Source organism: Schistocerca piceifrons, chromosome 10, assembly GCF_021461385.2.
Source record: "Schistocerca piceifrons isolate TAMUIC-IGC-003096 chromosome 10, iqSchPice1.1, whole genome shotgun sequence".
NCBI lineage: Eukaryota > Metazoa > Arthropoda > Insecta > Orthoptera > Acrididae > Schistocerca > Schistocerca piceifrons.
This window is the reverse complement of record NC_060147.1, coordinates 12,098,886-12,126,836: the sequence shown is the minus strand read 5'-3', so window position 1 is coordinate 12,126,836 and position 27,951 is coordinate 12,098,886. Positions and strand designations below refer to the sequence as shown.

The following is a 27,951-nucleotide window of genomic DNA, read 5'->3' as shown; positions in this document are numbered from 1 at the left end:
AGTGGTGAGCAGAAGTTTGCTTGAGTTGTAATTCAGTTTCCTGCTATTTTAATTCCACTTTTTTTTCTTTCTCTGTAAGTAGATCATCTGATGATTACTTGGTAACAAGCCAGAGTCGCCAATGATACCAATTGTATGACCTGAGGCTGTAATATACAATTAAAAAAATGAATGTCGCTCAAATGTCCCTGTGTGCTTTTACTCCGAGAGTCACACAGAAATTCAAATGCGAATCACGTATTTGTTGCCACTTGTCGGCGCGGTTAGAAATCGAAGGCGGTTCATTCGCCCCTTGCCTAACGCAACAGCTCTTGTTCCAGTAGAAAATCCACAAGACTTACCGTAAGTAATAGCCTTCTTTCGTACTGACGTGTTTGGTTCCGCGCAGTCCACCACGTTACGATGTATAGGTGATTTTTTTAAATGTTATTTGACGAATAGGCCGTGGTTGTTGGATAAATACAGCACTGTTCATGGCCGCGGATTCTAAGGTCTGCGTCATTTCCAGTGCATATTGGCTGTTCTGTACCGATATTAAATTGATTTTTTTTTTTGTAGCTTGTTCGCCAATTTTGTTTGATAGTCATCATTTGTGTATTTGTGATACTTTTGCATCTGTAGTTTTCAGTTTTGTATAATAATTCTAAAAACTTCAGTCATTATTGGAAATTCTTCAGACTTTGCGTTACTTGATTAAAGCACTACGCAAATACTGATTACAAGTTAGTCATAATACCGTGTTTGCTGTTTGTTCCAGGTATCCTGATGGATCGGTCCGCCTTAGAAACCCACACATTGAACTTATGGACCAGGACATTCTGTACCATATTGCTCTTGGTAGCGAGTCGCATGACCTGGTCTCGATGTTTGGGGACGTGAAGGTAAGCAATTATTACTTTTCACAAGTTATTTAATTATCTATCCTGTGACATGGAAACTGAATTAAGCCTCCAGCTATCTTTATTATCAGTCAATGACTTGCGCCGTATTTATTGACAGGCTTAAATCTCTACAGAATTAGAGATAAACTATTTTTAGTTACAGACGTAACTTTTTTCAAAACTGTTTGAGGATGCGGTTTATGGTGGAATACTGACTCCATCTGAGCAGAACTTGTTAACCCGCCTCTCAGTTTTGTTTTCGTAAAGTGTTCTTCCCACAGTTACCGATAAAAGACCTCACAAATGAATTGGCAGTAGAGCTAAACAAGAACAATTATCTGTTGCTCAAACCTTTGATTGTGTGGGTCACAAAATTCTACTTAGCAAACTAAAGTCGTGCGGTATTATTGGCAGCCCTCAAGAGGATGTCTCAACAAAAAACTTTATATTTGAACGAGGTCTCCGCGCATGTGCAACAAATCGGAGGAGAGTAGGGGGTACTTTCATCGCTTGCTTGGCCTTTAAGAATTCAGTCTTTATGGAGCGCTTCTAGAGATGGAGTGCGCGTTCTGTGTGCGGAAATTTTTGCATAAACGGTGATTCGGCGATTGTAGCACGGTGGAAATTTTGCAGTAACCGTCAACTATATAATTTAAATGGTGCTCGGTGTGTTCTTCTTATCCAGAAATGGATCAAAACGTTTGAGGAGACTGTTTCAACACTGGCCAAACCGAAATCCGGGTGACCAACTTCATCAAGAACGGACCAATCCGCGGAGAGTGTAAATCCGCCTGTTCGAGACTATCCTAACTTCTCCATTCGTAAGCGTGCAAGTTCTTTAAATGTGCACATATCACCATTGAACCGAATTCTGCAAAAATACCTTAAACTGCACCCTTAGAAAATCCAATTGGTGGAACAGTTAAAGCTTGAGGATACCAGACATAACGCTGTAGGTCTTTAATGATGTGACTAACTGCTTTCATTTAACACCACCTTGTTTTTTGACGAGGCTCATTTTCATCAGAACGGTCACGAATCCTAAACTGCATGAGAAACACCTTCACTCGCCAAACATTACTACATGGACTGCGATGCTTTTTCGAAGACAAGAGCAGTCATGCAGTTAAAGTGAATTTGGAACGTCATGTGGCGATGTTAAATGACTTTTCGGTGCCTCAATTAAAAACATGGTCAGCAAGACGGAACCACACCACACATCCAATGCGGTTATAGTGAGAGTTCGTGAAATTTTACCTTTAGGAGGGGTGACAAAATTGGTCCCTACACGGTCCAGATTTGAGCTCCGTGGATTTGTTCTTGTGTAGATATCGAAATCGTATCAATAATCCGACTCCTCCGGAATAACTGAAAGAAAATATCCGTAGCGAACTGAGAGCCATCGCAGTGTTTACATGCCGAGCCGTCATACAAAATTTTGTTCATCGCTTAGGCGTGATGGATTGCACTTAGAAGACATTTAAAAAAAAGTAAATTCTCAAATTGTAATTTCAATAATAAAGATTTATGTCGAATAGACTGCAAGCTCCATTTTATTTTGACATGTCAAATACAAACTTCGTTTACAGAAACCCTGTATAAGACGAAACAGAGGTTCTCATTAACAGACTGTATCTCAGGCACAAAATTAACATCAGAATGGGGGAATATTAAATGTGGGGGCCACCATCATCGGTACTGGGTTCACGTTTCTTTCTAACCTACACAAATGATCTTCCAGTGACTTTAAAGGGCAGTTCAAAAACTGTTAGGTTTGATGATGAAAAGCATTCAGATCTAGCAGACACTGCTCAGGTGATAGCTGTGAGCTACTTGCAGTACTGTCCAGCTAATAGTTTGACTTTACCTCACAACGACACATTTTGCAGTCTGAAACAATATAACATGTCACCACCAGACGTAGACATTAATGATAATACACTGAATGTGGGAAATTCCTTGTGGTGTAGCTGGATAACAAGCTGAAATGGAGAGGAACATGTTCAAATAAATATATAAATAAACCGAACACGTCGATAAACAAATCAAGACGCACTGGTCATCGTTTTTTTTGCCGTTAGAAGCGTCTATTATTTTGTTGAGCGAAAAACAAAAGTGTTGGCCTATTTTGCGTATTTTCATTCCCCGTTGTCTGCTGGAATCATCATCTGGGCCAGTGCACCTAAAGTAAATTAAGTGTTGGTTCAGCAAGAGCGAGTAATAAGAATATTGTGTAAAGTAGATAACTGTCCATCTTGCAGAAGCCTTTTTATACACAATACATTTACTTCTTAATTGTTTTGTTTCTGACAATAAATAGCAGTTTCAACTGAACTGTGCTATACAGTCACAAAAATATTACTCTTGTAGACCCTGCTATGCACGCTGCTGCAAGATATTCAACAAGCGTCTGCCTAATATAAAGCAAGAAGTTCGGAGTAGCTACCATTTCATATATAAATTAAAAACATGCTTTATTAGCCACTTTTTCTGGAATTTGACTGTCGAGATTCAGGGACTGAGTAGGTCTGTTTTCTACATGGCAAGCGACGGTTTTTTTAAAAAAATGATGTACTACCAATATGACTCAATATTTATAGACGTAGAAGAATATTTTCTATTAGTCAATCTCCTCCTGCCCTACTCTGTCAGTCTGGTCCTCCCCCTGTCCGGTTTTGCCCTCCCCTTCTCTCTGTCCATCTCCTTTTCCCGCCGATCTCTGCCCTCCTCATCCTCATCCTCTTCCACCCACCCCCCACCCCCCTCGCTTCTGACCAAATAAACAGACTCCGCACCAGACATTCCCTCCCCCCCCCCCCCCCCCACTCAGAACATCAAGCAACTTGGTAACCATTAAGTAGCTTGGACGCAAGAACGGTATAACAGCACGTCACCAGAGCTCCATAGCTTTCTCCAAGCCAACAAAAAATCACGGCAACGCGATCTGCTCCGAAGGATATGGCGTATCATCGACATGATCCAAACCGGCCACGAGAGTTACGGTCACTTACCATACAGATGGAGCAAGAATACCACTGCGGAGTGCACTAGTGGCTTCCAAAGACAGACTATCGGACACATTGTTGGAGTGTGCCCTCAAAATTCGTGCCCTGGAAACTCCTTGGATACCTTAGACACTACAGCAGATGATAGATTATACACTGAAGCGCCAAAGAAACTGGTATAGGCATGTGTATTCAAATATAGAGGGGGATGTAAACAGGCAGAATACGGCGCTGCGCTTGGCACCGCCAATATAAGACGAAAAGTGTCTGGCTCAATTGTTAGAGCGATTACTGCTGCTACAATGGCAGGCTATCAAGATTTAAGTGAGTTTGGATCAAATGGCTCTAACAAGGGAACCTCCCCATCGAACCCCCCTCAGATTTAGTTATAAGATGGCACAGTGGATAGGCCTTGATAAACTGAACACAGATCAATTGAGAAAACAGGAAGAAGTTGTGTGGAACTGTGAAAAAATAAGCAAAATATACAAACTGGTCATCAGTCTTGGCCACATAGGCAACATAAAGGAGAACCGGAGCTTAGGAGCGCCGTGGTCCCGTGGTAGAGTGAGCAGCTGCAGAAGGAGAGGTCCTTGGTTCAAGTCTTCCCACAAGTGAAAATTTTACTTTCTTTATTTTTGCATAGTTATTATCTGTCCGTTCGTTCATTGACGTCTCTGTTCACTGTAATAAGTTTAGTGTCTGTGTTTTGCGACCGCATCGCAAAACCGTGCGATTAGTAGACGAAAGGACGTGCCTCTCCAATGGGAACCGAAAACATTTGATCGCAAGGTCATAGGTCAACCGATTCCTCCACAGGAAAACACATCTGATATATTCTATACGACACTGGTGACGGCATGTGCGTCATATGACAGGAATATGTTGTCGACCCACCAAACTTGTACACTTGGCGAATGGGTAAGAAGATTCTTCTACCTTGCCCGATTTAGGTTTTCTTGTGGATGTGATAATCACTCCCAAAAAGTGATGAAAACGTAAGAGTTTGTCACATAAACTGAAAATAAAAAATTAAAGTTTTCATTCGATGGAAGATTTGAACCAAGGACCTCTCGTTCCGCTGCTGCTCACGTTACCACGAGACCACGGCGTGGCTGCGGTCCCAGCGTGCTTAATTTTGCATATGTTGCCATGAACTACTCAGTTTGTATATTATGCTTATTTTTTCACAGTTCCACACAACTTCTTCCTGTTTTCTCAACTGATCTGTGTTCAGTTTTTCAAGGCCTATCCACTGTGCCAACTTATAACTAAATCTGAGGGGGGTGCGATAGGGAGGTTCCATTGTAAGCTCTATGGGACTTAACATAGTCCCCTAGACTTAGAACTACATAAACCTAACTAACCTAAGGACATCACACACATCCATGCCCGAGGCAGGATTCGAACCTGCGACCGTAGCATCAGTGCGTTTGCAGACTGAAGCGCCTAGAACCTCGCGGCCACAGCGGCCGGCCAAATGAGTTTGACGTGGTGTTATAATCGGCGCACGAGCCATGGGACACAGCATCCCTGAGGTAGCGCTGAAGTGGGAATTTTCCCATACGACCATTCCACGAGTGTACCGTGAATATCAGGAATCCGGTAACACATCAAATCTCAGACATCGCTGTGGCCGGAAAAAGATCCTGCAAGAACGGGACCAACGACGACTGAAGAGTATCGTTCAACATGACAGAAGTGCAACCCTTCCGCAAATTGATGTAGATTTCAATCTTGGGTCATGAACAAGTGTCAGCGTGCGAACCATTCAACGAAACATTACCGATGTGACCTTTCGGAGCGGAAGGCCCACTCGTGTAGCCTTGATGACTGCACGACACTGCCCTCGCCTGGGCCAGTTACCACCGACATTGGACTGTTGATGGCTTGAAATATATTGGCTGGTCGGACGAGTCTCGTTTCAAATTGTATCGAGCGGATGGGCCTGTACGGATATTAAGACAACCTCATGAATCCATGGACCCTGCATGTCAGCAGGTGACTGTTCAAGCTGGTCGAAGCTCTGTAATGGTGTGGGGCATGTGCAGTTGGAGTGATATGGGACCCCTGATACGTCTAGATAGGACTCTGACAGGTGATACGTACGTAAGCATCCTGTCTGATCACCTGTACGAGGTGTGGCTAGAAAAAAAAACGGACTAGTACTGGTGAAACAATAAAACGAATGCAATAAGGCTGAAAGTCGCGTGGCCTGTCACGTGACTCTCGCTCCGCCTACTGCTCGAGTTTCATCTGCCTCCTGCACTCAGTCTGCCCGTGGCGTCTGTTTTAAGTAGTTGACGTTTTGTCTGTGCGTCGGAAAATGTTGAGTGTACAGAACAGCGTGTTAACATCAAATTTTGTTTCAAACTAGGAAAATCTGCAAGTGAAACGTTTGTAATGTTACAACAAGTGTACGGCGATGATTGTTTATCGCGAACACAAGTGTTTGAGTGGTTTAAACGATTTAAAGATGGCCGCGAAGACACCAGTGATGACACTCGCACTGGCAGACCATTGTCAGCAAAGACTGATGCAAACATTGAAAAAATCGGTAAACTTGTTCGACAAGATCGTCGTTTAACAATCGGAGCAGTGTCTGAGTTAACAGGAGTTGACAAGGAAAGTGTTAGGCAGATTCTTCATGAAAGTTTCAACATGAACAAATTGTGTTCAAAAATGGTTCCAAAGTGTCTCACAATTGAACAGAAGGAACGCCGAAGAATGATTTGTTCTGACATCCTGGAAAACATTGAAAGTGATCCCACCTTCTTACAAAATCGATGCATTGGAAAACTCCTGGTTCTCCACGACAAAAAAAAGCACGAATGTCAAAATCGAAATTCAAGGCAATGATGATTGTTTTTTTTTTTACATCAAAGGGATTGTGCACATTGATTGGGTACCAGAGGGACAAACAGTGAATCAGCATTACTACATTAGCGTCCTGGCTACCCTACGTGAGCGAGTACGGAGAAAACGGAACGATTTGTGGAGAAAAAAGTCATGGATCTTTCACCAAGACAATGCCCCAGCTCACAGTGCGTTGTCAGTGAAGACGTTTTTGGCAAAACACAACATTCCCATCTTAGATCATCCACCCTACTCACCTGATTTGGCCCCTGTGACTTTTTTCTTTTCCCTAAAGTCAAGTCAGCTTTGAAAGGAACTAGATTTGAGACTGTTGAAGCAGTAAAAGAAAAAGCGACGGAAGTAATGTATGGACTTACTGAAAATGATCTGCAGCATTGCTATGAACAGTGGAAAATTCGTATGGAGCGGTGTAGAGACCGAGGAGGAGAGTACATTGAAGGAGATAACATGAAATTGTAAATAATTGTAAATAAATGTTTTTTCCAGCATCAGTCCGGTTTTTTTCTAGCCGCACCTCGTATCTATCATGTGCATTGTGCATTCCGACGGACTAGGGTAATTCTAGCAGGAAAATGCGACAACCTCCATGTCCAGGATTGCTACAGAGTGGCTCCAGGAACTCTCTCCTGAGTTGAAACACTCCCACTGGCCTTCGTACTACCCAGATATGAACGTTATTCAGCATATGTGGGATGCCTTGCAACGTGCTGTTCAGAAGAGATCTCCACCCCCTCGTGTTCTTACGGATTTATGGACAGCCCTGCAGGATTCATGGCGCCAATTCCCTCCAGTACTAATTCAGACGTAAGTCGAGTCCATGCCACGTCGTGTTGCGGCACTTCTGCGAGCTCACGGGGACCGTACATGATATTAGGCACGTGTACCAATTTCTTTGGTTCTTCAGTGTACAAATAATATTCAAAAATGGTTGAAATGGTTCTGAGCACTATGGGACTCAATTGCTGTGGTCATAAGTCCCCTAGAACTTAGAACTACTTAAACCTAACTAACCTAAGGACATCACACACATCCATGCCCGAGGCAGGATTCGAACCTGCGACCGTAGCGGTCGTGCGGTTCCAGACTGTAGCGCCTTTAACCGCTCGGCCACTCCAGCCGGCTTCAAATAATGTCTGTGAATTTGTAAATAACATACATATATTTATCTCCCAGTATCGCGAGTTTTCACAACTATGTTTTTATCCTCGACCGTAGTTGACAAAGTAGCACTGACAATTAACAAAATGGTAGAGGTATCACATTTTTCCCAGCCGTGTATTACGCAGGAAGCGGTTAAGAACAAAGTCAATATTTACACATGTCATACTAGCGGGGGTGCAATGAAATAAAAGGAATTGATGTTCTCCGGTTCTTCCGCGGACGAAGTAGGCAAAATGTTCCCACGTTGTGATATGTTAATGAACTGGCATCAGAAGAGCCACTGGAAGTGAATAAATTTTCGCAAACGTCTTATTTTTCAGTTTGAGAGCGAAGGAACTCTAAACAAGTTATTAAACGTTTCACTGTCCATCTGCAGAAATCGGATGTAATAATCAGGTCCTGAGGAACATTCCCATTAACAGGTTGTCATATGTATATTTCTTACTTTAAACAATTCCCAGGATCAGCGTCTTTTCTTCTTCTTCTTTAAACCATGCCACAGCCAATGTTAGAAATACTTTATCTGTATTAGTAGCCATTCCCACTGTCGCCAAAATACAGCATACACGAAACGCGCCAGCTTCAAGAGTAAGATTAAAAATGGTTCAAATGGCTCTGAGCACTATGGGACTTAACATCTGTGGTCATCAGTCCCCTAGAACTTAGAACTACTTAAACCTAACTAACCTAAGGACATCACACACATCCACGCCCGAGGCGGGATTCGAACCTGCGACCGTAGGAGTCGCGCGGTTCCGGACTGAGCGCCTAAAACCGCTATACCACCGCAAGAGTAAGATTACCTTGACAAGCTTCCTTGGTACGTTTAGGGCTCGTTTGACACATCCGTGGCTAGGTAACAGCGAATTTGACAAACAAGTTTTTCATTGTTCATTCGAAGAAAGTTGATTTAATCATCGGGATCTTAGAGTAAAATTTCCTTTAGCAGGTTTCCATGGGTAAATACCTCATTTTAAGCCATCCCGTGGACCAGCGTCTTCGTTTCTTCTTCTTCTTCTTCTTCTTCTTCTTCTTCTTCTTCTTCCTCTTCTTTAAACACAGTACGAAAGTCAGTGCCAGGACTGCTTTGTTTGCATTTGTAGTCATCCTCACTACCGTCAGAAGACTCACGAACAAGCACAGCGTTGCTTCAAAGTGAGGTTAAATTGAGAAACACTCTGGACTTGTGTGAGCTTGTTTGCCAAATCAACGGCTAGACTTAGGCATATTTGACAAACAAGCTTGCTCGTTTACGTCGCACAATAATCACGGGTTTTGAGTCGTTGTACAGGGTGGGTCATTATTTAGCTGTCTCAATCCTTAATTTTTTTTGTCTGGTGTAGTGGTAGTCAGTTGTAAACTTGACTTGTACGTGGTATCCGTAAGTCAGCTGACACTAGCATTTTGAGGTTATGTTGCTTCTTCTTGACTGGGAATCACGAATAGAAAGTTAACTAGAGAAGAGCGTGTATTTGTCTCGCAGACGTAGTGGAAACATGACCCTGCGTTACTATGTTTGCTTTTCTATTTGTAGAACGTTTAGCAAACATCCGACCTTCCTCTTGACAAGATATTCGAAAATTAAATTTAAGATTCCAAGCGGCTTCGTCGTTCTGTCTGTTACTGCAGAATAGGATTACGTCGTGAATCATTCGATGTGAAAGGGCCTCAATAGCAAAAACTTAAAATAGTTCATAGTAGCGGTAGTAATAACTTTTCCACAGCAGAAGACCCCTTCTCACAACTGAACAAAGTGCTTAAGAAAATACTAATTTTTACAGGTATTTCAGTTGTACATAGCAAACATTAACGAACTGTAATGATAATTTAGTAGCCAATACAGAGCTGTTACCCAATTCCTCACTTCCACAAATCGACTGATGTTAACGATCTCTGTCTTTGCGTTGACAAATATTAACGACTGTCGATGTGTGGACTTACGGAATGTAGATACAGCAATGTATTGGCTGTTAAATACGCAATGCAGTTGATTAATGCTTATCGCTATGCACGATTTCAGCCATATTCTGTGTGTCTGATATGTATTTATACTCTTTAACACAACGATTGGTTTACAGTTGTTTCGGCGATGACATGTCATTTAGACACTTCGGGCATTTTTTGAGATTTCAAATTGCACCTGAGAACTGCTAAAAAGCCGAAATCGTGATTGTGTAACATTAATGAATGCAAATCTACAGTGAAATATCGGAAATTTCTTTTTGTTAATTGATTATTATGGCTCGAATGCAAACTACCACCTTGTCAAACGCGAGGAATCTGATACGAACGCGGCGCGGTGAGCACAGTATATTCATTATGGTCGGACGAATGAGATTTTAAATGGAAAACTTACCTTACGTGTCAACCACTGAAGAAACATTGTCTACGACAAAGCAGTGGAACTAGTTTTATGCGTACTGAAATGCATATTCGTGGAGTATTCAGTCATTTGTATGAAGAGTTGAAATGTCAATCCTTGGTATTCAAGCAATATGCTGGAATGTTACATACAACGTTTGATTACATCGTGGATGCTGTAAAACCTTGCAAGTGTTGATGGGTGAAACATTAGTATAAAAACGAAAAATCCGTCTCATATATTATTGCTACAGATGCTTCTCGATTTGATTATTAGCTGACACAAATTTAAATTATGGGTTTGTTGTGACGAACGTGGCCTCCTGCGGCAAAGAAAACGACGCAGGCGTTTCTTGCTAAATGCGCCTTTACACGTCCAGCAAAAAATGTGAAGACCAAAAATACGCAAAGAAGATTTTTTGCTAAGCTCCAGATCTAGAGCACCAAGCGTTTTTCTACGGAACGAAGCATTTCCACTGAAGGAATATTTAATTATGCCTTTTCTCTAAAAAGAACGACTGTAAGTGACGCTAAACACAGGTACAACTAACGGTTGTCGAGGGCAAAAATAGTGGTAAAATGTTCATTTTATTCCATAATATCTCATTTTCGACTTCTGCAAAAACCAGACGAACCAGTGTAGAAAATGTACTGTATGTCGTGAAAGCTATAGCTTCATTAAACATCACGTGAGATCTCTCGTCAGTAAAATTATGCTTTGGTTGCTAATTCCTGGATGTGTTTGGAAAATTAACCAAAAAAGACTACAAAACAATTTGCAAGAGAGATACAATGCTTCATCGCGAACAGCCGTCAAGAGGGGGAAAATTTTAAATTTTGAAGGAAATCGTATACAAAGACTTAACTACACTCTTTAATACATGTTTTATATGTACGTACTTGCAATACCAAACAATGGAAAATCAGTCCAGCATGAAATAACGACAATATTGTCAAAATGATCGACTAGTACTCACCATATAGTGGAACTATTGAGTATCAAACAGGCACAACAAAGGACTGCTAAGCAAGTAAACCCTATTTGTTTAGCAGTCTTTTTGTTGTGTCTGTTTGTGACTCAACATTTCCACTATACGGTGAGTAGTAATCTATTCTTTGCACAATGCTTGCAATACCAAATATTTTGGCATCTTCCTCCCGTACACGGTATGTCATTAAGCGGTTATTATAATACGTATTTATTTCTCATGTTCCACAATGCACAACGTTCTTGAATAGCGCTGCACAAAATTTCAGACACTAACTTTAAAAACAAATCGCGTCCACTTAGCTCGCAAATATCAATCCAACTAGTCTGGTTAGTTTCGGCTTACCGCACTTCGCTCGCTGCTTCGCGTGTGTACGCTCACAACCGCTGGCGATAGTTCGATGATTACGGGGCGTCGAAGCGCCGCGTTAGCAAAATTTTGCTCACATAGGATGACGCCTGTACGCGAGAAATTACTAACGAACTGCAACAAGCTATAGCTCTGCACAAAATTCGTCAGCTTCGTGAAACACAGGAGGAAAGAGTATTGAATCCTACCACTGTAGCATCTTAACAATTTCGCAATAATAATAAATATGGATAATATGATCATTTAAAAGCTAACAGTCAAAGACGAAAATGATAACCATAAAAAAATATTGTCTCCGACCCCAGCGGAAGACGAAATAACATTTCATTTGGTTACTAGAAACTATTGTGATTTAACAAGTGGTTGCAAATGAGCATTTCCACCCCTGTTTATATGTTAGAGTAATGGTTATTAAAGTTACCAGCTTTTAATGAGCTTGAAAACAAGATGGTATAATATTCAGAAGAAAAATTAGAAATCAAATACCTAATACAAAAATAATTATATTAAGCTAGCTGACTGTAAATGTGACCGCAAGGATAATTTTCAGCGGCAAAACTCTTCGTGATGATCATACAGACATCGCTAGAGAATTACAATCTTGTTTCTTTACTAGCGAACCCGGCAATGCTTCGCAATTGATATATTGGATGTACATCCTACTGCCCGTTCTCCCTAGAGTCGAGTAAAATCAGTAGGTAAGTCGGTTGGGGTAATTGGTATACGAGGTATGAAAACATCTGCATCTGTGAGAATAGTAACTTCACTGACAGTTCCTCGCATAGTTTTAACCAGCGAACGGTAGGATTACAAAATTAGCCATGTCGACGTCCCAACAACACTTCGTATATACTAAAATACTGTAGAAAAATAAAATTACTTAGTAGTGTATGTGTCTACATAAACCGGTGACCCAGTCACCCGTAAAATCTTTATGGCGATTATAAATGTGATGTTGATCTAGAAACCCAGTGAATATTTAAAAATGTAATTATAACCCTGTACGTAACCTTGCATACATCTGGTAAAAACAGTGTCCTACTTCTGCAGTACACAGATCGTCGCGAGTACATGTTAAGAAACTGTAAAATGCTATATGGAAGGCGAATAATCGTTTCTTAAAAGAAAAAACACACAAAAAAATGTCGTGTGACTAGCGCCTGCCGTCGGGTTGACCGTTCGCCGGGTGCAAGTCTGGGTCTAATGTAGCAGGGGATACAACCCGTTGGCTTTGGACAATGACGTCACAAGTCGCCAGATAGCAGTTTACCATTTTCGCTTTTGCTGTTATGTTTCAGTTTCGTTTTTTTACTGATTGCTTAATAAAGTGGATCTGTTTATTCTATCTCGTGAGATTTTTTTTTAAAAGCCAAAAAACACTTATCAGCCACTGAAGGAGCTACAACACTAAGAAGAATCGCTTCTCGATTGGCGACTTGTGACGTCAATGTCCAAAGCCGACGGAGTGTATCCCCTGCTACACTAGTCCCGCAAGTCTTTAGATTTGACGCCACTTCGGCGACTTGCGCGTCGATCTTTAAAATAATAGGTCCAGAGAACATGTTAATGTTATTGAGTTCTACCAGCAGAAATTAGTGCTCATTTAATAGAGTGCAAGCGTTCTGCTAATGATTGCAATAAGAACTTAGGAAGCATATTATCCTTAATCGCTGGCGATTTTCTCTCTAACGACGTCATTATAGCAATCACTGACCGGTCGAAAATAACTTTTTCTATGTGTGAGTAGCTCTTTCTATTGTCCTGATGTCCTAAAGAAATAGTCAATTCACTCCCTCAGCTCTACAACGCATGAATTAGGCCTTTCGCAAAGTGTTCGTCATGAAGTAAACATGATGCCCTGATAATAAATAGAATGGGAAGAAATTGTGAGCTACGATATCAAACCACAAACAAAGCGAAACATCATCGTAAGCTGCATGTTGTCCGCCACCGGTAGCTGAGTGGTCAGCGCGACAGAATGTCAATCCTAAGGACCTGAGTTCGATTTCCGGCTGGGTCGGAGATTTTCTCCGCTCAGGAACTGGGTGTTATGTTGCCCTAATCATCATCGTTTCACCCCCATCGATGCCCAAGTCGCCGAAGTAGCGTCAAATCGAAAGACTTGCACCTGGCGAACGGTCTACCCGACGGGAGGCCCTAGTCACACGAAATTTTAGCTGCATGTTCAAAATAACAAAAGCTTTGTGAAGAAAAGAACTTAGCTGAACGTTTTCTCTGCACTTTGCACAGTTGCTTCAGTGATACTCTACGAGCAAGAAAACATCATATGAAAGAATAGAGGGAATGTAAGTAGCCTGCGCAGCCTGAAGTGAATTTAGTGCAGGTACATTAGACCGTCAGTTATAGCTTCGTTTGGGCAATGTTTAACTGGTTTGGTTGTCTTCAGCGTAGACAAAATTAACAACACAATGTCACTGATGATAATGTATCAGCCCACTTGATTCATTACAATGTTAAAAAGTTCAAGTCTACATATTACACAGTTAGCAACAAATTGCTACAAATTTAAAGAACTGTGTAAGAGCTTTTACTTACAAATTTTGCGAAGCAGCATATGCAGTTCTCGGCGTGAGATGCGGCGTTAGACACAAAAGACGCAGTGGGAGTTAGTTTCAGGTAGTCGATATGAACACTCAAGCAAGCGGCGTACTTTGTAGCAGTGAACTGAAGTTACATTTATGTCATAATCTGTCGAGGTTCTCTTGCTGTTCGAAGTAAACAGAAAATGCTGATTAAGAACATTGAACTAGTTTGGATGTTGTTGGCTGTGTGGGCGGCTATTTAATCTATTATATCCTATCAAAAGCAACCACAACACAGATTCTAGAATACGAGCTTGAGCAGTTAATGCATAACTCTTAAAGGCACAGAATAACTACCGATATAGGTAATCTGTTCTGGCCAATCAATCTATCGATACACTAAATATCCATAAAACGCACCAAACTCCTAAATACTGTCTTCTGCAGCACTGCCCGAGTTATTCAGGAATGTAGCCAAGATTTTTCTACTAAGAAATTCGATGGTTTCCTGATCTCCCAATCAATATTACCTTCAACTAATCTACTCGTCTTCATTCCAGGTATGTACAGAGCAACTACAAAATAACGCGTGTAGCAAGTTGCGTAGAACACTCCAAACATATCTTAAAATTCCACAACGAGATAATACGAAGATTTCAATTTCAGCGGTACAAACACTTAATCTGTCTTCTTGCTTCTCATTGGTCCCCTGAAACACTTTTTATTGGGCAGATGAGCAGTTGCGTTGTCAACTTTACGGACGGTAGCAGGGGAGTGATCCGATGATAGGTTGATGGACAAGTATTTAGCGTTTTTGTTGTACATGTTTGTATTCCGGTTGCTGTGGGTTATCGATTGTCATTTTTTATTTGTAGTTCAATGTTGATATTTGAATGTACATATTGTCATTTAGAGACACTGAATTAAGTTCCGGACGCTAGAAAATGGAGTGCCAAGTGGAGAAATCGAAACATTTCCGGCATACTTTCTCTTTCGTGCGAGTTCAGTCGAGGGATGACAGCAGCAGAGGCAGCCAGGAACATTTGTGCGGTATATGGAGATATAGCCACTGGACAGAGCACGGCAAAAAAGTGTTTTTCTCGTATTGAGGAGAATAGTTTTCACATTTGTGAATCTCCACGTTCGGGAAGACCTTCGGGGTTTGGTGAAGATCGTTTAAACGCATTAATCGACAATGATCCGCGTCAGTGTTATTCGAGAACTGGCAACTGTGATCATTTCACCATCGTGCGACATCTGCATGCAGCGGGCAAGATTCAGAAGTCGGGTGTACGGGCACCGCATGGTCGAAGCCAAAATCACAAAAATCAGCTTGTGGCAACATGTAAAGTTTTTTTTGCGATTTTTCGAAGTTTATGAAACATCGGCTAAAACTTTCCACTTATTAGCCTGTCGCTGCAAAACGAGTGTCGCCGTTCGTAAATAATGACCGTCTGTTCAAAATCTATACCGATACGCGACACTTGGATTTCAAAAAAAGTTCAGTGATTGTATCCTGCGTGAGCGCACTACGCTTTGATGCCTTCGTGTGACAGAGACGGGAACATTTTTATCATGGTGACAAAAATCGCCTGTGCGCGGTAGTCCTTAGTCAACAAGGCTTTGCAAACGCATATTCCTGACAATTAAGAAGAAGAGTATCTGTTGAGATATTCCGTAGTTTACTATCTGAATTTTGGAAGACATGCAATTTTATTGTCATTGTGTCAGAAGGCAGTGTGATAAAAATTGTGGACTTAAATTTAACTGCTGGTTTTGGGTATGTTTATTCCTACTGGTTTATAAACTGGGTTAACATTGCAATCGGAAACTCTTATTAACGATTTCATTGATTATAACGTATTTCAGTGTAACTGTTTCAAAGTGAATCCTCGTTGTTTGTGTTGCATTCGGCCTGATTCCAAATAAACACATTTCATACTGTATACCATGTTAATGTGGAATAGTATAGTCTTAATTTGTCTTGGGGGTATTTTGAAACAGTATTTTTTTTTTTTTTTTCAATTTGAAAATAATTTTTATACTAGCACACTCAAGTAAATAAGTACTCCAATAGTGGTTCCAAGAAAGATTGTATTTTTTTGAAAGAAAAAAAACACTAAAAAACTTATTCAGCATAGTAACAGAGGTGAGCTTGGTTGTAATGGAGGTGAGAAGTGCTTAAAATATCTTAATATTGGGTAAGTTAGAGGTTAATAATTGCCATTGAAACATAAAAAGATCATTATTTATTGTTTGTGCTATTACAATACGAATAGGTCAGGATACAAATGGTACATCAGGCCAAAACATAATTTTTCAAATTATCAAAGTAGTACAGTCGTCAGTTGTTGATGTTTATCAGATTTAAAACTATCATGATTTCTCATTGTTATACATGAGAGAGATTCCCTTTCTCAGGGAATACATACAAATTGCCATGTGAAACATTAATATAAACCTACATATATATGCTGCGTAATTCTGTCACTACTTTTTAATAAGCAAATAAAATAGGACCATTTTGATACATGAGGCTAACCTTTTAATATTTTGAAAATCATAAACCATCTTTTAAAAAATCACTGCCTACGTAAAAGATATATTTCTCACTTGTATATGGACACAGCTTTTCTAGTTTGACGAATAAGAGAGCTTATTGTATCATTTAATCACTAACCAACACTCCATTACTACATTCTCACTTCTGTGAGAATCAGTTTTCACAGAGGTGAGAGTAACAGAAGTGATAAACATTCACAAAATTAGATGTTGATATGCTTCTTTTGCGGTTACACTTTCCTATCTCATTAGTGTTAATTTACAATTAATATGCAATCAGTTGATAAATGTAAATGTCGTGTGATTAGGTCCTCCTGTCAGGCAGACCATTCGCCGGGTGCAAGTCTTTCATTTTGACGCCACTTCGGCAACTTGCGCGTCGATGAGGATGAAATGATGATTATTAGGACAACACAACACCCAGTCCCTGAGTGGAGAAACTTCCGATCTAGCCAGGAATCGAGCCCGGACCCTTAGGATTGACATGTTGTCGCGCTGACCACTAAGCTGCCGGGGGCGGACTATCAGTTGATAAAAATACAATTATAATTGATTAAAACTTACCCAAAGCAACAAAGTAACGGTGGTTATGATCAGCATCAATGCCAGTATTTATTCTTGGCATTGTAATAATTTAACTCAAACTCTACAAAGGCATACTATAACTGCCCAAGAATCAAGATGGCTGCTTGCAGTTCTCTTTACATGAAGAAGAAAGCTACCAGAACACTGCATGAGACGTTTATTGAACTAATAACTCTTATTCACAGAGCTGAGGCCACAGCGTGGGACTGTGTTTGATTAACTGTTAAAGAACTTTAAAAAAGTTGTTTTAACTGACAGTACAGTATTCTCCTATTGTTAATAAATTTTCCAATTGTTAAACTGGTTAAAGATGGAAAATTTTTATAATACATTGCACAATTTAACTGAATGCAGTAAAGATAGGTGTATGATCAAGTAACAATCTTGCATACCGTTACTCAAATTTTTAAGAAAATTGAATAGTTTTATTTAAAAATAAATAGATTAATGGGTTAATATAGTTTCAAAGTAAATTCAAGATTCTTGGGGAAAAAAGCATACAAAGGTCTGTGGTTCAAATGTACCTGAATTTTGAGAATGACACATATCTAATTTCATCATTTCTTTAGATTCTGTACGAATCTGATATGCTGCAAATTATTCCATCAAAATATAGTGAGTTAAATGTAGGCAAATCACATCATAATCCAAATAATTGACAATAAGTAGGGTTCTATACTAGTTAAAGCACCAACAAGGATACTACCACTCTTCTTCCTGTCAGGTATACTACATAACAGTACCACAATGATAGATCTGATGTGTACATCATTATTATAGTACAGCATATTTAAAAACATCATGAGAATACTCAGTGTGGGAGGCAGGTACCACCACACCCTTCCTTAAAAAGTCTTCACAGACTTAACTAGCATGCTGCTCTGAGACAGAGGGAAACATATTGGTTTATCAGTTTTAAGCAAGGAGGAACATCTCAGGGATATTGACAAGTAGCAAATGTGTCCAGAACCAGTTGTCATAAAAATTCAAAACTTTTTCACCATTTGCAGCTCAGCTATTATTAGGCAAAGCAAGAATCCTAGATTTGCTCTTTACAGATGTGCTAATACTCAAGCATGAAATATGAAACTGTAATTATTCTGTTTGTAAGGAGATTCAAGTTTCCAGATAGACCTACTTTGATACTCACTGAAACAGGTTTCTTAAAAACAATAAACATAATTAGACATAGCAGTTTCCATTTCCATTAAGGACTTGATCTCTCAGGTAGTTCATATTATGCATTTCTATTCCTTCACATTTTGTAATAAATTGTGAGCTAAAATGGTTGGCTTTCTGGAGATGAAATGTCGTTTAGTCAATAGGCACATATAAAAGTAAAAGTGATGCACTACATAGCGTCCAGAAAATGTTGCTAAGTATTTCACCCGTAGTTCTATACATAATTGTGAAATAAGACTCAGTAAGGACTGACATTTACCACAGGAAAAAAATGCATTTGGTACCAGAAAGTAAGATTGTATAATAAATTGCTGAGATGAAAAGTGTTGGTAAACTACATTTGTTTGAAAAGGTAACCAAAATATTTTTAGTAAGTAGTGCATACTACACAACTAGAGGACTCACGAGTAGTAATAGTAATGAAAGAAGATAACCACCAGACCCTGTCAGATTACAGTAGATGATCATAATTTAATGGTTTTAAAGAAAATCACATGCCAAGATGTATAGTGCATGAGAGTGATGACTTGTCATTCTCTCGAGTCAACATCCAAAATATCAAAGGTGGTGGTGGTGGTGGTGGTGGTGGTGGTGGTGGTGGTGGTGGTGGTGGTGGTGGGGGGGGGGGGGGATAATACTGGCTGATTCTTTTTTCCGACAGACTGAGGGAAGAACAGTAAGAAGTGTGTGAGACATAAGACATAGTTGCACATTCACAGGCCTGCAGTCTGTTTTTTCCGTTTTCCAAACAGACTCGAGACAACGCAAGGGGCACAGCAGCATGTTTATGGTCCAGGAGTCACCAGCAGATGTCCGTACTCTGTGCAGCCCTGAAGTTTTATGGAGCAAATTGTGTGTGACTCAAAGAACATGAACATTAACAACAAACCTAATGAGGTAGCACAGTTCTTAAGACACTGACTGCTTATTCAGGAGAGTGGAATTTGCTCTGTCTGGCCATATTGATTTGGGTTTTTCCTAAATAATTTCAGGCAAATTCCCAGGATTGCTTCTTTATTATCCTCCCATCCAGAGCTTCGAGTGGTCTTGCCTTCCTTTTCAACCTTTTACCAACCTATCCATCTCTTTCCACCATGAGGAAAGAACTATTGTATCTCAAAGCTAGGTAGTATATTACTTCTACAGGTACTGGTCTGTAATTCTATTTTATAATTTATTAGTTTTTTGAATTGAAATTTTCTTTGTACTTTGTAAGTTGCTCATCTCTGTGTACTGTAAAAATTATAAAAAACCCAAGAATCCTTCTGGGTCTCAACACAAAATCGAAAGTTATATGTTATTGTGTTGAGACCCTGTAAGATGACACAAACTATTCTGCCTCATTTGCAAATTCTTTCTGATCTTCCATAATCCTCTTTTTTTCCTACATGGAGTCTCTGTATCAAGTCCATTTTGTCCCTAGTTTCTTCATAACTTTGTTCTCTGACCCCAAATTCTGTGTATATGTTTCTGTCTACAGCTTTTGCGTTTATTTGTGATTTCTCTAGGAAATAATCTAGGTAAGTTTGGCTTTTATGATTCATGATGTTGTTAACCTGACCCCTTGTATGTATGTATGTATGTTGGATTCTGTTGGTGAGCCTTGTGTGTGGTAGCCTGTTGATGTGCCTATATAACTTTAACCTTCATTTTCTGACATCTGCTGCTAAGTTTGACATCTTCCCTGTGGTTTTCTCAGAATGTAATCTGTACCCTCTTCTGTCAGCTTTGACCCAAGAATTTTTCTCATGATCTAAATTTCTTCCTTCAGTATGATTTATGGCATTACGTGTTTCATTTGTGTGCATTATTTCAGACTTGTTCCCTGTGTTCTAGTGTCTGATGTTTGTGTGAATGGACATGCATTTCATATTAGATATGTCCTGTGTCTTGCTGTGCGCTCTACTACTTTTTTGTAATAATGTCTACTGTGAGATCTCCATTCCTGTGGGTGCAACAACTTCACCTAAATATTTGATATGTCGACCTCTGTTTATCTTGCTGTATTTTATGTTTAATATTGAGCCGAATAATTCAGACTTCTGAAAAGAAAGGTGCAGGTCAACTTTTTTTCTGCCCATTGTCTAGTATTTCTGTTTGTTTGGTTACTATTGCTTCTCTACCTGAGAATATGACCAGCTCATCTGCAAAAGCCATGCCTGAAATTTTTGTGTTTTCCTGGGATTGTCCTAGTCATATTTCCAGTGTCCTTGAATATTCAGCTCTGTGTCCATTCCTTCATTACTTCATCCAGGACTAGTTTGAATTATAGGGGGGATAATCACTCACTTGGAGACTCTTGATGTTGTCAACCAGTTTGTGTCTGATTATTTATATTCGAAGAGCTCCAACATGTTTGTGCTCTAGGTTTCCCTTGGTTTTGAGGCAGTGATGCATCTGGTAATCCTTTACAAATGTTTGCAGATTGGATACCACCTACACACATTTCCAGCTTTTTGGAAAGTATTTTATCATTTACAGAGCACCTTGTGGACAAAGTGAGTCAGCAGTACCAAACAGTACTTCTTGGACAGTTTTCCAGAGATGTGTAGATCAGTTAAGTGTAATCGGTATCACACAGCAGAATATCCAACACTACAGTTGAGTCTTAGCACTCCTGAATGGCAATAACACTTGCCTCCTGGTGCCAGAGTTATACTGATTTTGATTGGTGGTGGTGGTGGTGGTGGTATCCTAAAATGTGTAATGATACACCAAGGTGACAGAAGTCATGGGATACCTCCTAATATTGTGTCAGGCTTCCTTTTGCCCAGGGTGGAGCAGCAACTCGAAAGGCACGGACTTGACAAGTTGTCAGAAGTCCCGTGCAGAAATATTGAGCCTGTAAAGTCCCCATAATCGTGAAAGTATTGCTAGTGTAGGATTTTGTGCACGAACTGACCTCTCAATAATGTCCCATGAATGTTACATGGGATTCATGTCAGCCATGTGGTTGGCTATATCATTGCCTGAATGGTCCAGAATGTTCTTCAAACAAATCGTGAACATCCAGAGACTGGCGTATTGTCATCAATAAAAATTCCATCGTTGTTTGGAAATGTGAAGTTCATGATTGGCTGCAGATGGTCCCCAAGTAGCTGAATACAATTTCCAGTCAATGGTTGGTTCATTTTGACCAGAGGATCCAGTTCATTCCCTGTAAACACAGTCCACATCATTATGGAGCCGTAACCGGCTTGCACGATGCATTGTTGACAACTTGGGTCTGTAGCTTGATGGGTTCTGCACCATATGCGAACCGTATCTCAGTTCTTATCAAATGAAATCGGGACTCATCTGATTAGGCCACGTTTTCCAGTGGTCTAGGATCCAACCGATACAGCTACGAGCCCAGGAGAGGCACTGCAGGTGATGTCATGCTGTTAGCAAAGGCACGTCGGTGTTGCCCGTTAACACCAAATTTCGTTGCATTTGATGCACTGCTCTAACGGATACATTTGTTGTATGTCTTACATTGATTTCTGTGGTTATTTCGTGCAGTGTCACTTAACGGTTAGCACTGCCTACGCTACACAAATGCCACTGCTTTTGGTCGTTAAGTGAAGGCTGTCGATGAAGACTGTTGACCACTGCATTGTCTGTGGTGGGAAGTAATGCCTGTGGATCTTGAAATATGAATTCCTCAACAAGTTCTGAAATGAAATGCCTCATACATCTAAATCCACCTACCATTCCACTTTCAAAGGCTGTTCATTACTGTCACGCGGCCATAATTGTGTCGAAAGCTTTCCACCCGAATCACCTGAGTACAGAGACAGCTCTGCCAATGCACTGCCCTTTTATACACAGTGTACACAGTACTACGGCCATTGCATATACACATATACTATTCCACAACTCATCTCAGTGCGTAATGAAATTTGTGTCATTGACAACGGCAAGTATATTACCGTTCAGTGCGAAATATGGTTGCAGATCCGAGAGACCTCCTGCCTAAAGTGATATCTCATCACTCCATTGCAGATTCCAACAAAGGTGAATTATTATTTCTATGTTTTTCCAACAAATCCTAAAATACCCAGAATGAAATTAAAACTGTGTGCCAGACTAAGACTCAGGAGCTTTGTCTTTCTCACGCAAGTGCTCTACCAACTGAGCTACCCAATTGTGACTCACGACCTGTCCGCATAGCTTTACTTCTACTGGTACCTGTGAAGTTTGGAAGGTACCAGATGAGGCACTGGTGAAAGTAAAGCTGATCATTCGTGCTTTGGGAGCTCAGTCGGTAGAGTGCTTGCTCGAGAATGGCAAAGGTCCCGAGTTCGAGTCTCGGGCTGGCACACAGTTTTCATCAGCCAGGAAGTTTAATAAAATATCCAGGTTGCAGTATAATATATTGACATCACATCTAGTCTTTGTCAGATGCTATGAATTTTTTATTGTACTCATATCAATCCAAAGACTGTTAGTCCTTCTTGTGCAAGATTGTTTAACGCCTGCATAGTTACTGTATCCTACATTCATTTCAACATTCTTACAGTATTCGAGCCTTGGTATCACTCTACAAATTGTAAACCCCACATTTCTCTCCATTACTAAATTGACTATTCCTTGATAGCCAAGTATCTGTCCTACTGTCCTATCAACAAATCCCTTCAGTCGAGTTGTGCCACAAATATGTTTGTCCCTGATTTCATTTATTTCCTCCTCGTTAGCTATAAACCCTAACCATGTGATCTTCAGCAGCCTTATATTACACAACATTGCAAAAGCTTTTATTCCACCATTGTCTATTTCAGTATACTCCACATTGCACCTCCATATAAGACAACACTCCAGCCAAAGACTTAAAAAAAAAAAGTCTTTTTAACTCCTAAATGTAATATTCCTTCCAAATCTTTTATTTACATTTAACAAGTAAACTTAGCTAAACTTTGCAATTGCTGAATATGTATGTAAATTGGAGACATGTCCTAATCTCTTCCTGCCCCTCTCCTCCTCCTCCTCCTCCTCCCTCTCAATCTTTCCCCATCATATATAATATACATATTGATACATTACATGTGCTAAAAAAATATGTACCCTGTGTCCATCCAAATGTTCATTACAGAAACTTGTAAAAATATGTACTAAATCAGTTAAGAACTAATCAGAATTTTTGTTAAAAAATTTTCTCCTATATATATATAAAATATAGCATATTTATGTGAGTGTTTATTACAGCATCATGTAAAAATTTGAAGTAAATGTCTGAAGAGCTTTTTGGAAATTTTGGAACAATGTTTCCGTTTTATATATTACATATACATTTATATATATTAAAAATATACAGTGTGTGTATGTCCAAATGTTCATTGGAGTATTGTGTAAAAAATTTGAAGTAAATCAGTCAAGAACCTTTTGAAATTTTCTGTAATGCCATTGGACAGTGACTTTATATATACAGGGTGATTCAAAAAAAATACCACAACTTTAAAAATGTGTATTTAATGAAAGAAACATAATATAACCTTCTGTTATACATCATTACAAAGAGTATTTAAAAAGGTTTTTTTTTCACTCAAAAACAAGTTCAGAGATGTTCAATATGGCCCCCTCCAGACACTCGAGCAATATCAACCCGATACTCCAACTCGTTCCACACTCTCTGTAGCATATCAGGCGTAACAGTTTGGATAGCTGCTGTTATTTCTCATTTCAAATCATCAATGGTGGCTGGGAGAGGTGGCCGAAACACCATATCCTTAACATACCCCCATAAGAAAAAATCGCAGGGGGTAAGATCAGGGCTTCTTGGGGGCCAGTGATGAAGTGCTCTGTCACGGGCTGTTATCAGCTGCAGACAGTGCTTGAACCAATTTCAGACGATAAGGTTTCATAACTAACCTTTTTCATAGGACTCTCCTTACAGTTTATTGTGGAATTTGCAGCTCTCTGCTAGCTCTGCGAGTCAATTTTCCTGGGCTGCGAACAAATGCTTGCTGGATGTGTGCTACATTTTCATCACTCGTTCTCGGCCGTCCAGAACTTTTCCCTTTGCACAAACACCCATTCTCTGTAAACTGTTTATACCAACGTTTAATACACCACCTATCAGGAGGTTTAACACCATACTTCGTTCGAAATGCACGCTGAACAACTGTCGTCGATTCACTTCTGCCGTACTCAATAACACAAAAAGCTTTCTGTTGAGCGGTCGCCATCTTAGCATCAACTGACGCTGACGCCTAGTCAACAGCGCCTCAAGCGAACAAATGTACAACTAAATGAAACTTTATAGCGCCCTTAATTCGCCGACAGATAGTGCTTAGCTCTGCCTTTTGTCGTTGCAGAGTTTTAAATTCCTAAAGTTGTGGTATTCTTTTTGAATCACCCTGTATATTAGTATAGATGTTAACTAATTTATGTTCTTCAGAATTTTTTCCTTGCTATTTCAGCTTCCTTATTTCTATTTTTGCTTGTGCTATTGTCAGTTATTTTGCTGCCAAAATAGAAAAATTCATTTCCAACTGGCACACTTTTATTTCTCGATCAGGTTCCCTCAGCGTCGTCTGATCTAAAGTGATTACACTCCGTTACCGTGTTTTACTTCATATACTGCTATAGAGGCAGATATTGTCTTTTGGTACAAATATGTTAGTTGGCTAGAAAACATGCAGTGCTGAAATTCATTTCGAGTCACAAAAGCACACTTCCTCTTCATTTTCCATCATGAGCATGATTTTTCAGAAGTACTCTTAGCTCTGTCTACCAATTCTTGTAAATTATGTGTAAAAGTATGCCAATTTTGTTATTACACAGCCCATAATTTAAATTTTTGACACAACACCTCAAGAAACAAACCACATCACCTCAAGAAACAAACCTCATCATGGGATCTGTGAAGAAGGGAGATAATATCTGAAAGGAGAACTGTGTGAAAATTGTCACCTAAAGTTCAGAATCTTCTGGCTACTGTAAATAACAGTGTGTTAGTGTGCAATGCCATGAATCAAGAAAATTTTGGAATTTTTAGATCATGTTGAGTGTGCTTAAATCGTTAATTCCTTTCCCATTTACGGAATGCTGTCCCACATTGGTCTAGGAAACCAATTCATTATATAATGATAGGAGAAAGATTCTGTTCATCTCTCTGCTACTGATAATGCATGTACAGTGAGACTGTTTGTTTTACAACCATTTTACCTCCCTGCACCAATTGTCTACTCCTGCACAAATGACCTGTTGAGTGCTACTGATCAGCACAAGTATGTCCTTGCAAACTTTCACAATTTATAATCAGTTGACCCGTAGTTTTGATAAATGCCTAATACGTTAACTAATTTTTTAATTAATGTATTCCTTATACTCAGATATTTTGTCTAATGCTGGTGATGTGTGTTGTTTTATATTACTGCTTTAGTCTGTAATTGTTGCAATTTTTCAAATCGAGCATCTGTATTCTAGTTTGTGTGTATGGGAGGAACGCCAAAGCGCATGGAGCAGTTTGCGTTCTACATCATGAACGAGATCGGGCACAAGCTGCCCACGGGCACGACCCTGCAGGACATCAGCCAGTATTCGTACCGGTACTCCATGTACAAAGTGGGGCCTGTGCTTGCTGTCAGTGTAAGTATCCATTTAACAATACTAAATAATTCCTCATATTTGTTGAGTGTGCTAATATTCAGATAGTAGATGCTGCAAATAGCAGTTTTGTCGTCAGTGTTGTGACTTCAAAACTGTGGCTTTCTTGCTAATTTAGTAGGTTATTTTTAGCAGTGTACAGATTAGGTTTGAGTTGCTTGCCCCTTGTTTATGTATACTTTGACTCACTTCACATTCCTGAGCAACTAGACTGGTTGAAGATATCTGGTGAAAGATTTGTCACTTCTATTGAGTGATTCTTTAGTGTGCCATTAATGTTGTTTCCTCAATCAGTGTGATTGAATTTTGAAAATATTGGCAGCACGGCATGGGCATCCCTTCAGTCGGCATCCTGTTGCACGAGATGATCAAGCTGATGTACCACGCTAAAGTGCGAGACCCAGTATTTTTCCGCATTGGCACCTGTGGCGGCATCGGTATCGAGGGTGGCACGGTCATAATATCAGAAGACGCAGTCGATGGCATGCTCAGACCTGTTTTGGAACTGGTAAGTAAAATAGTATTTGAGCTTACACAAATTTTGTATAGCAATATTATGAAAAGGAAAGTTGCTACACACCATATAACAGAGATGCTCAGTTGCAAATAGGCCCAACAAAAAGACTGTTGCAAATAAAGCTTTCGAGCAATAAGGCCTTCGTAAAAAATAGACGATGAACACACACGCACGCACACTCGTGCAAATGCAACTCGCACATGAGACTGCAGTCTCAGGCAACTGTAGAGTGTGCGTGTGTGCGCGCCTATCTGCGACTCGGCATCTCCACTATATGGTGAGTAGCAACTTTCCTTTTTATAATAGTGTTACATTTCATCCTGGAGTTTCCATTGTTTGACAAATTTTCTGTAGATGCTCGGTAATGTTTTTCACAGTGGTATGGAGCAATGGTTAATGGTCATAATATACATATGTTAAAGATGAAAGCAGCTCTATATCAATAATATACACATTTAGTCATAGAAAAAAATAATTTTATTTAAAATTGGATAGTACTTTTTATGATTACAATAATTTAAAAATTATAATATATGTTGAAAATGACCATCTGCACCTCTATTCATTTTTATATTTGCGAAATAACATCCAAACTCACATTCTGTAGGACTGTAACATTTATGTTGTATCATTTAGGGCAGCCTGGCCAAACAGCGTTGCACAAACCATCAGGCCGTTCCTGCCAAGTACTCAAGAGTACAGCAGCAAGTGGGACTGAGGGGGTCACACTTTTTACATTTACGAGTTTTCCAACGAACTGTTTCTAACGCTAGCAAAATAAACACTGGCAAAATATTGCAGTTCATGCTCTGCAAAGGCACACGTGCATGTCAGAGATGTAGGACCGTACTATCGTATGGAATAACTGAAACTTTGTAGTGTTTTCATTATAGCAGATAAAAAATAAATTGAGGTATTAGATCTGTAAAGCAGTTTTGAATGCACACAATATAGTGAGCATTGAAATTTGGCAGCGTGGTATAGTAAAAAAGGCTTATCATGAGCAAGAAGACACCACATTGTTGTTGCTTTCAATGTTCCGATCATACTTAAATATCTGTGATGAAGAATGCAGTAGGTGGTTTGAGCTAATCAGCGTTGATTTTGTGAAGGAGGTGTCTAATGTGCAGTTATCCCTTAACCAGTGTGGCACTTAGCAGTCATTCTTTGCTGATATCCTAATCTTGGAAGTTGCAACAGACTGATTAGAACAAATTACATTGGACACTGTGTGTAGGTCTTCTACTTATCGATGACAACACTCCCACATTGGACTCAAAATGCAATTCTTTGTCTTATGGGAGGTCAATATTTACTCATCCCGTACAGTGT

At 39.8% G+C, this 27,951-nt stretch overlaps 1 protein-coding gene across 3 annotated transcripts in view; it reads left to right on the top strand.

Moving 5' to 3' along the window:
• LOC124719115 (uridine phosphorylase 1) overlaps nt 1-27,951 on the top strand; it is a 404,330-nt gene that overhangs the window by 358,693 nt on the left and 17,686 nt on the right. For all 3 annotated transcript variants that reach the window (XM_047244807.1, XM_047244808.1, XM_047244809.1), the window contains exons 2-4: nt 758-881; nt 25,923-26,084; nt 26,425-26,610. In XM_047244807.1, the coding sequence (XP_047100763.1) occupies nt 758-881; nt 25,923-26,084; nt 26,425-26,610 (472 nt within the window). The remainder of the gene's footprint in view (nt 1-757; nt 882-25,922; nt 26,085-26,424; nt 26,611-27,951) is intronic.